Source organism: Hemiscyllium ocellatum, chromosome 10, assembly GCF_020745735.1.
Source record: "Hemiscyllium ocellatum isolate sHemOce1 chromosome 10, sHemOce1.pat.X.cur, whole genome shotgun sequence".
In the NCBI taxonomy this organism is placed as follows: Eukaryota; Metazoa; Chordata; class Chondrichthyes; order Orectolobiformes; family Hemiscylliidae; genus Hemiscyllium; species Hemiscyllium ocellatum.
The window spans coordinates 1,657,860-1,668,830 of NC_083410.1; the positions used below are offsets into that span (position 1 = coordinate 1,657,860).

Consider the following 10,971-nt stretch of genomic DNA (forward strand, 5'->3'; position numbering starts at 1 on the left):
GAGCATGCAGGAAAGTGGAGTTCAGACCAGGATAAGTTCATCCATGATCATGTTAAATTGCGGAGTGGGCTCGAAGGGGTGAATTACCCACTCCCAGTCTTGATTCTGATGTTCATATATCAGCATATAATGTAACAGTCTCTGAAATTAATGCCTATCACTACACAGATCCCCAACAGGATATGTCAATGTTTACTGAACAGCACTGCCAGAGCCCTAGACAGGATAGATCAGTGCTTAGTAAATTGCATTACTGGGATCACAGACAGGATAGATCAGTATTTAGCAGACAGCACTGGTCAGATGTAAAACTGATTTGCAGGTCCTTTATCTCCCATACCCATAACGGTGCCTGGCCACATCTCTGCTGAGCCTCTCTGCGAGATATGCACCAATGCGGTCCAGCTTCTCCGGAGCAGACAGTGCATAAAATGTCAACTTCTCCATGTTGGCTTTCACCAACCCATCCTGTAAAGAATAAACAGGGTGAATCAGGACTAAATATAGCTCATTTCTCCAAAATCAAACACACAGCAAACCCGTGCTAGACCTTCAATGTAGATGAAGCTCGGCCTAGACATGTTTAGCCTGGACCCCAACAGTCTCTCAATTCCATTCTAATTTCTAGTTTATTTCTTTGGATGATTACATACTATATCAAAGTGTCTCATTAAAAATGCATGAGCTACAGACAGATGGAATGCAGAATAAAGCTCTCTCGATAATGTCCCTGGGTTAGATACAGACTAAAGTTCCCTTTACACTGTCCCTATCAAACATTCCCAGATAAGGAACAGCACAAGACTAGATATAGAGTAAAGTTCCTTCGACACTGTCCCAATCAAACACTCCCAATATAGCCTGGGTTTAGAGACAGGGAAAACTTCCTCTACACTGTCTCCCTCAAGCATTCTCGTGCGATTACAATAAGGGTAAGGTGCGAAGGTACAGGTAAAGATTAGGAAGTCATGGAAAAATGAATGAGGGAGAATAATGTTTAGTGAACTCTCTTGACCACAAGTTTCCACGATTGCATTGAGGAGAAAGTGAAGACAGCAGATACTGGAGCTCAGAGTGGAGAGTGTGGTGCTGGAAGAGCACAGCTGATCAGGCAGCATCTGAGCAGCAGGAAAATTGACATTTCAGGCATTACCCCTTCATTCATGACTGCATTGAGTAAAATTATCCGATTTCAGAGCAACAGTTTGGGCCTTACATAATTGATATCTAAACTCTGGATAGAAGCAGATTAAAAGATCAAAATTGATAGAAGATAATAACCTAAACAGATTCGCTCCTCATTGGACATCTTTGGGGATCAGTGTCTAATCCTGACATCTGAATCCATTTGGACAATGTATGGTGGTTGATGAGCACTGATTTCAGGAGTTTATGGTTCTTCTATAAAGAGGGGAAGGGGACAGTAGCCAATTTGAAATGGGGAGAAAGCTTGTGAAATAAACCTGGAGATCATTGTAAACAAATCTTTGCCCTGACTTTCTGGGCATACGACCAGCCCTGGACATTCTGAACCATGCACAACAAAAATCACAGTTAAATGCTTTAGCAAGCGCTCTGCTCTGTAGCATCAAAGTAAATGTATAATTGATCATTCAATCTTACAAATCAGTACTCTAAATAAAGAGGCAGAAGTTTACCTCAGCATCTTCAGGGAAGATGTTGTCCACTAGTCTCTTATACCGTGGGCGAAGAGCTCCACAACAGCCACAGACACCTAACAGAAAGCACAAGCATTGGTGACCCAGTAAACAAAGCACTGTGCAACGTCCTCGGGCAAAAATACTGCAGTAAAAACACAACAGGTGGTTTAAGGATTGTCTCTGGTCATAACATAATGTGACTTTTACAACAGAATAAAAACAATGTGAACATTGGCTACACAGTGGCTCATAAACAATTTAGTATCAGAATGATTGTAACAGCATTAGAAATCATTGAAAACATTCCCCCAATACAGCAGATTGACACACTTAAACATTGATCCAACAGAAAGCTATTGAGGCTAAAACACTGATTGTTTTCAAGGAAAAGGTAGATATAGTTCTTCGGGCGAAAGGGATCAAAGAGTAGTGAGTTAGAAGCTCAGTCGTGATGACATTGAAGAGTAGAGCAGGGTCAAAGGGTCAAATGGTCCGTTCCTACTCCTATTTTCTATGTTGCTATGTTTATTAGATTTGTCACTCAATAATAATGCCCTTTCCCATACATAGTCACCAACCTCTGGGAAATACATTATCATCCTCCCTTCAAACCCACTTCCAGCACCAGGATGGAATGATCCACAACTCAAAGCAACGGAAAACTACAGCACAGGACCAGATATCGAGTATAGCTCTTTCAACACTGCTCCATCAAACTCTCCAAGGATAGGGACATCATGAGGTTTGATACAGAGTAAGGGACTTCTACACTGTCTTTCAAAAACCTTCAAAAATTTGTAAATCATTACAAAATTTATAACAGCTAATTTGTTGGTTAGACATATCAATTCCCCCATTAATCCTAAAAAAAACAGTAGCTCATTTAAAAGACTTTTTCATATTAATTTGTGGGATGTGGGTATTGCTGGTTTGTCAGCATCTATTGTGCGTCCCTAACTGCCCTTGAGAAAGTGATGATCAGCTGTCTTCTTGAACCCCTGCAGTCCGCCCACTGTGGGTTGACCCACAATACCCTTCGGGAGGGAACTTCAGAGTTTTTACCCAGCAACACTGAAGGAACAGAGATATATTTCCAAGTTAGGATGGTGAGTGGCCTGGAGTAGAACTTGAAGGTGGTGGATTCCCATATATCTGCTATCCTTGTCCTAGACAGAACTGGTTATGGGGTTTGGAAGGTGCTATCTGAGGATCTTTGAAGAATTTTCTCAGTGCATCTTGTAGTTTGTTCCAAGTTTTAAAATAAACTTCATTCATTGTATGCAGAGTCAATTACTTGAAATATTTTTGACAAGGGGATTGGATCAGTATTTGTAAATCAATAGTGTAGATTGGAAAGGATTGATAAAAGATATTTAAACTAACATTAGAGCTAGAGTGAAGGCCTAAGTAACATCCTTTGCTGTAATTTGTGAGATGTTATGAAATCCAGTTTCTTATTGATTGTATTCTATGAACTGCATTCCACAAGCCGCCTATCTTTCTGTGAAATCTCAACAAAACAATGGGCTCACATATAACTTGGATTCCCAATACTTGGAATGCTCACAGCTGCTCGCCTCTGTACCCTTTCAAGGGCGTCCTGTTGTCAGCAATTCTATATCAAGAAACCGTATCAGCAGTTTCCAGCTGAACAAAGATGCTGTGTTTGCACTAAGATTGATGCTGCCTTCTCTGAGAAAGTAAAACAATTGTTGGAGGTCACAATCTTGAAGTTTAAAGGTGACATTAGATGGTCAGGGACAAAGTGTCATTGAAATGCACTTCTGCATTTGATTTGGAATTTTATTTTTAAAATGCAATAAGTAGTTCCTAAATCTGATTGTGTAGTTTTGCTGCATTGTACTGTCCTCCACTATGGCAGAGAGGTAGAGAATTGAAGAGAGTACCTTGTTAGCTATAATTATAGCTGCACCACTCACTGGGCTCTTCACATCGTAGAGTTATAAAGCACAGAGGTAGATTAGTCCAAATCAGATAGTAACTGTGAAGAATGAGCTATTCAGTTAGTTCCACTCCACTGTTCCGTTCCTAGAATGTAAATTTCTCCTTTTCAAGTAGAGAGTCTTTTGAAAGTTACTAAGACCACAAGACCATGACACGTATAAGTTGAAGTAGGCTATTTAGCCCATCGATACTGTTCCACAATTCAAAGAAATCAGGGCTAAACTGATCATCCTAAACCTTCCCCATAACCCTTGATTCCCTTACTGATTAAAATTCTATCTCAGCCTTGAACATACTTAATAACCAATCCAAGACACCACTCCGTGGTAAATATATTCCATAGATTCACAAGCCTCCACAATAAGAAATTCTGTCTCGTCTCTGTATTGAGAACATAAAAATTAGGAAAAAGAGTAAGCTTGTTGAGCTTACTCCACCACTCAATAGGACCATGGATACTCCAGCATTCCCCACATCCACTTTCCTGCCCTTTCTCCATTACCCTTAATTCCTTATTGATTGAGAATCCATTTATCTCAGTCTTAAATATACACAAGGACTCTGCCCCCACATCTCTCTGTGGCAAGGAGTTTCAAAAACTCACAACCTTCTGTGAGAACAAATCTTCCTCATATCAGTCTTAAATCGGTACCTCAGACTATGCCCTCAGATCCTCGACCCTCCCATTAAGGGAAACATCCATAATTAGGAGACCCCGGAGTCTGAGATTATGCCCTCTTGTCCCAGACTCTTCCATAAGTGGAAGCAACACTCAGCATTGACCCTGTCAAATCCCTAAGAATTTGTATGTTTCAATATGGTCGCCTCTTATTCTTCTAAACTCCAAAAGATAGAAGACCAAATACTCAATGGCTCAACATGCCCAGGAACAATCTAGTGAACATTCCCAGGACTGCCTCAAATGGCAGTACATCTTTCCTTAGATTAAGGGAACCAAAGCTGTTCACAGTATTCGAGTTCTTTTATTACACTGCAATTTGTACACCACTGTGCCTGTTGTCTTCATGTGTCAGGAATTGCTGTGCTGCCTTGCGTGTTTTGCACTTCTTATGCACTTTACTTCGTTCTGTCTATGATCGTGTAGTTTGTGCTGTCCATGTAGCACCTTGGTCCTGGAGAAACACTGTCTCATTTTTACTGCATCTGTGGCATATGGTAGAAATGACAAATAAAGCTACCCTTGACTCTTGACTTGCAAAGTTTTAGCAAGAACTCCCTCTTTTTATCATCTATTTCCTTTGAAATAGAGACCAACATTCTACTTGCCTTCCTTATTATCTAGTTAACTTGTATGCCAGTATTTTGTGATTCATACACAAAGACTCCAATGAAGATCACTCTGTGCTGCTGCTTTCTGCAGTCAGTCACTATTTAATTATTCAGCTCCTCTGTTCTTCCTGCCAAACTGCATACCTCACATGTTCCTGTACTACATTCCATCTGTTAAGTTTTTACCCACTCAATTAATCTGTCTTTACCTGTCTGTATCATCATCATTTGGTCTCCCACCTATTTATGTGCCAGTTCCAAACCTAGCGATAGTACATTCACTTTCCTCATCCAAATTATTTCTACATATTCTACATAATTGTGGCCTCAGCACTGTACCTTGTGGCACCCCATTAGTCACAGGTTCTAATCCTAAAAATGCCCCTCTTATCCCAATTCTCTGTTTTGTATTAGTTAGTTAATCCTCTGTCCATGCTCGTATACTACCCCCAATCTCAAAAGCATTTGGATATAATACATCTTACATCTACAGGTCTCACTTTAACTATCCTGCTTGTTACCTCCTCAAAGAATTCTAATATATGTCAGATATGCTTTAATAAGATATGCTGATCCTGCATGATTATATTATGGATTTCTAAATATAATGTTATTACATCCTGTATAATACACCCTAATATTCCCCCAATAACTGACACTAAACTGACAGGCCTATAGTTACATTTTTTGTCCCCCTCCTTTTTTAAATGAGGGAGTCTCCAATCTTTTGGAACTTTTCCTGAATCAAAATATTATTGGAAGATTACTACTAGTATACAGTCGGTTCTGCTATAATGTACGTTTCTTCAACGTAAATTCGCTTTAACACGATTGAAGAATTTAGACTGTCATTTGTAGAATGTGAACTTTCCTTACCTATACTGGCTATGATTCTGGCCGCATTGGTTTGGATGGTGTGGCTATTGCACAATTTTGGTATAATGCGAGATCACACAAGAACAGAACTATCATATTATATCATAACTGATTGTATTTACTATCTCTGCAGCTATGCCCTCTAATATCCAAGGATGCAACTTCTCAGATCCATGACAGTTTTCAGCTTTTTGCTCCATTAGTTTCCTTTTTTGCCTCTGGTGATAGCCATTACATTTATTTTCCAATCCTCATTTTAGCCTCTTCACATTTTAGTCTTTTTGAATGCTTTTAATTCTACTGTGGAGACTGATGAAAAGTACTTATTCATTTCCCCAGCCATTTCCTGGTTCCTGATTATTATTTCCCCACCCTCATTATCTAAGGACCTATGCTTACATTGGTCTCTTGCTTTCTTTCTTGATATTTAAAGTTCTTAATGTCAGTTTTGATATGACTTGCTCATTTATCCTCAAACTTTACTTTGTCCCTGCAGTCACATCTACCAGTCCCTGATCATAGATTAAATTTGAATTATGTAATCTGAGGGCATGCTGCCTCCTGGAGCCAAATGTCCAGGAAACTTTCCCCTCCCTAACTTGGTGCACTGTTTGCAGTTTGGACTCCAGCTCCTCAGGTGAGAACCTATATTCCTCATACTGCAAGCATTTAGTACAGATGTGATCATCATTGATTGCTTATATGACCAGCAGCTCCCATATGCTATAGCAACAACACATCATCTGTCGCTCCAAACTATCATATTATATTTAATGTATTCATTAATTAATTACTCTAGTCTCCCTGCTATACATATATTTGAAAAATCCACTGCTCTTTACACTTTGTAGTAATTAACTTTATTACATCAATTTCAATCTTATATTTGACTTACATTATATCAGCTTCCATCACCATTTCAAGCAGTAAATTCCCGATCACAATGTTACGAGATTCTTTGGCCAATTATTTTCAATACATGTCTTCTGATAATTAAACAACCTGCCAATGCAAACAGCTTTCCCTCTTTACTCTATCAAATGATTTTGAAAGCTACTATTAAATGTTACATTATCTCTTTGATCTACAGTAAAGAATTGTTGCTTCTCCACAAAGCTGGATTCTTTCATCCCTGGTAACATTACGGCAAGATATATGAAAAAGAAACCATCTTTGATAAATCGACTGGAATTTTTCAAGGATGTAATGGGTAAAATTGATTGGAGGACAGTCCCCAGTGAATGTGGTTTACTTGGCTTTTGATAATAATTTGCAATGTAAAATTAAAGTGATGGGGGTTGTGGATTGATATTCATTGAAAACTGGCTGGCAGACAGAAAACATAGGAAAGAATAAATGGGTCTTTTTCCAAATCACAGCCAGTGATCAGTGGGGTGTCACAGGATCAGTGCTTGGACTTCACCTATTCACAATATATATTACTTGTTTGAATGAGAGAACGAAATGTAATGTCTCCATTTGTAGATGACACAAAGCTGAGTGGAGGAAAATGTGTGAGGGGAATGCATAGATTCTTTAGTGGAATTGGACAAGTTCAGTGAGCAAATGCTTGGCAGATGCAGTATAATGTGGACAAATGTGAGGTTATCCACTTTGGCCATAAAAACAGGAAGGTGAATTATTATCTGAATTGTGATAGATTGAGAAAGCAGGAGGTGCAACAGGTCCTGGATGCAATTATACACCATTCGCTAAAAGTAAGCATGTAGCTACAGCAGGCGCTGAAGAGGCAAGTGGTATGTTGGACTTTATGGTGAGAGGATTTGAATACAGGAGCGGGAATGTTTTGCTGCAATCATAACTCCTGGGATGGCAGGATTGATGAAGAGAATGTGGATCAGTTCGGACAATATTCACTGGAGTTTAGAAGAATGAGGGTTGATCTCATAGAATCATATAAAATTCTAACAGGGAATCTCTTAGAAATTTGTAAAATTCTAACAAGACCAGACAGGGTAAATGCAGGAAGGATGTTTCCGATGACTGGGCAGCCCAGAACCAGAATGTCCGCACAGCTCCTCAATAATGTTTCATATTCAGAAAATTATGGTTAACCCTTGACCTAACCTTCATTTTCCTTCCCTATCCCGTCATAAATTATAAGAAATAGGAACAGGAGTCGGTTGTTTAGCCCATTAAGCCTGCATTCGATAAGATCATGACTGACCAGATTGTGGCCTTATCTCAACTTAATTGCTTCTCCCCCTTAACCCTCAACTCCCGTGTTGATCAAAAACTCATCGAACTCAGGATGAAATATATTCAACAATCGAGCTTCCACTGCTTTTTGGGGAAGTTAATTCCTGAAACTAAAGGCCCTCTGAAAAGAATTCCTCCTCATCTCCAGTTTAAATGGGAGATGATTTTGTTTCTAAAATGGTGTCATCAGGTTCTAAATTCTTCAGAGGAAATATCCTAGCATCCATCCTGTCGAGTTCTCTTAGAATCTTATATGTTTCAATAAGGTCACTTTTTTTTTTCTAAACTCAAATGAATATAGGCCCAGCCTCTTCCCAGGAATGAGACAATAGACAATATGTGCAGGAGTAGGCCATTCTGCCCTTCGAGCCTGCATCACCATTCAATATGATCATGGCTGATCATCCTCAATCAGTATCCTGTCCCTGCCTTATTTCCATAACCCTTTATTCCACTATCCTTGAGAGCTCTATCCAACTCTTTCTTTAATGAATCCAGAGACTGGGCCTCCACTGCCCTCTGGGGCAGAGCATTCCACACAGCCATCACTCTCTGGGTGAAGAAGTTTCTCCTCATCTCTGTCCTGAATGGTCTACCCCGTATATTTAAACTGTGTCCTCTGGTTCGGCACTCACCCATCAACAGAAATATGTTTCCTGCCTCCACAGTGTCTAATCCTTTAATAATCTTATATGTCTCAATCAGATCCCCTCTCACTCTTCTAAACTTAAGGGTATACAAGCCCAGTCGCTCCAGTCTTTCAGTGTAAGGCAGTCCCGCTATTCCAGGAATTGACCTCGTGAACCTACACTGCACTCCCTCAATAGCCAGAATGTCTTTCCTCAAATTTGGCGACCAGAACTGCACACAGTACTCCAGGTGTGGTCTCACCAGGGCCCTGTACAGCTGCAGAAGCACCTCTTTGCTTCTATATTCAATCCCTCTTGTTATGAAGGCCAGCATGCTATTAGCCTTCTTCACTACCTGCTGTACCTGCATGCTTGCCTTCATTGACTGGTGTACAAGAACACCCAGATCTCGCTGTACTGCCCCTTTACCTAAGTTAATTCCATTTAGGTAGTAATCTGCCTTCCTGTCCTTGCCACCAAAGTGGATAACCATACATTTATCCACATTAAACTGCATCTGCCATGCATCTGACCACTCACCTAACCTGTCCAGGTCACCCTGTAATCTCCTAACATCCTCATCACATTTCACCCTGCCACCCAGCTTTGCATCATCAGCAAATTTGCTAATGTTATTACTAATACCATCTTCTATACCATAAATATATATTGTAAAAACCTGCAGTCCCAGCATTGACCCCTGTGGTACTCCACTGGTCACTGCCTGTCATTCTGAAATGGAGCTGTTTATCACTACTCTTGTGGGACTGTCAGCCAACAACTTTCAATCCAAGTTAGTACTTTGCCCCCAATACCATGCGCCCTAACTTTGCTCACTAACCTCCTATGTGGGACTTTATCAAAAGTCCAGGTACACTATATCTACTGGATCTCCTTCATCCATCTTCAGAGTTATATCCTCAAAAAATTCCAGAAGATTAGTCAAGCACGATTTCCCCTTCATAAATCCATGCTGACTCTGACCTATCCTGTTACTCTATACAGATGTGTCATAATTTCATCCTTTATAATAGACTCCAGCATCTTTCCCACCACTGAGGTCAGACTAACTGGTCTATAATTTCCTGTTTTCTCTCTCCCACCTTTCTTAAAAAGTGGTACAACATTAGCCACCCTCCAATCCGCAGGAACTGATCTCGAATCTATCGAACTCTGGAAAATAATCACCAACGCATCCACGATTTCTCGAGCCACCTCCTTCTTTACCCTGGGATGTAGACCATCAGGCCCCGGGAACTTATCAACCTTCAGACCTAACAGTCTCTCCAACACCAATTCCTGCCTAATATAAATTCCCTTCAGTTCAGGTCCTTCAGCCACTGTTACCTCAGGGAGATTGCTTGTGTCTTCCTCAGTGAACACAGATCTGAAGTACCAATTCAATTCTTCTACCATTTCTTTGTTCCCCGTAATACATTCCCCTGTTTCTGTCTTCAAGGGCCCAATTTTAGTCTTAACCATTCTTTTGCCTTTCACATACCTAAAAAAGCTTTTACTATCTTCCTTTATTTTTTTGGCCAGTTTACTTACGTACCTCATTTTTTCTCTGCGTATTTCCTTCTTAGTAATCCTCTGTTGTTCTTTAAAACCTTCTCAGTCCTCCGTTTTCCCACTTATCTTTGCTATGTTTTACTTTTTCTCTTTTAACTTTATATGTTTCTTAACTTCCCTCCTCAGCCACGGCCACCCATGCCACCTCCTGGGATCTTTCTTCCTTTTTGGAATGAACTGATCCTGTAACTTCTGCATTATACACAGAAATATCTGCCATTGTTCCTCCACTGTCATCCCTGCTAAGGTATTGCACCATTGAACTTTGGCCAGCTCCTCCCTCATAGCTCCATAGTTCTCTTTATTCAACTCAAATATTGTCACTTCCGATTGTACCCTCTCCCTCTCAAATTGCAGATTGAAGCTTAATATATTATGGTCACTACTTCCCATTGGCTCCTTCACTTCGAGGTCCCTGACCAATTCTGGTTCGTTGCACAATACCAGATCCAGAATTGCCTTCTCCCAGGTTGGCTCCAGCACCAGCTGTTCTAAGAATCCATCTCGGAAGCACTCCACAAAGTCTCTTTCTTGAGGTCCAATACCATCCTGATTCTCCCAGTCTACCTGCATGTTGAAATCCCCCATAACAACTGTAGTAACATCTTTGCAACAGGCCAATTTCAGCTCCTGATTCAACTTACATCTGACATCCAGACTACTGTTTGGGGGCCTGTAGATGATTCCCAAGAAGGTCTTTTTACCCTTAATATTTCTCAGCTCTGTCCACACTGACTCTACATCACCTGATTCCAGGT

The 10,971-nt window shown here is 40.3% G+C and overlaps 1 protein-coding gene across 6 annotated transcripts in view; it reads right to left on the reverse strand.

Annotated features, from left to right (window-relative positions):
- The window catches only part of LOC132819292 (protein EFR3 homolog B-like), a 178,537-nt gene extending 178,075 nt beyond the window's left edge, over window positions 1-462 (reverse strand). For all 6 annotated transcript variants that reach the window (XM_060830728.1, XM_060830722.1, XM_060830724.1 and 3 more), the window contains exon 1: window positions 341-462. In XM_060830728.1, coding sequence (XP_060686711.1) covers window positions 341-447 — 107 coding nt within the window. In that variant the 5' untranslated portion in view covers window positions 448-462. The remainder of the gene's footprint in view (window positions 1-340) is intronic.
- Between the last annotated feature and the right edge of the window lie 10,509 nt (window positions 463-10,971).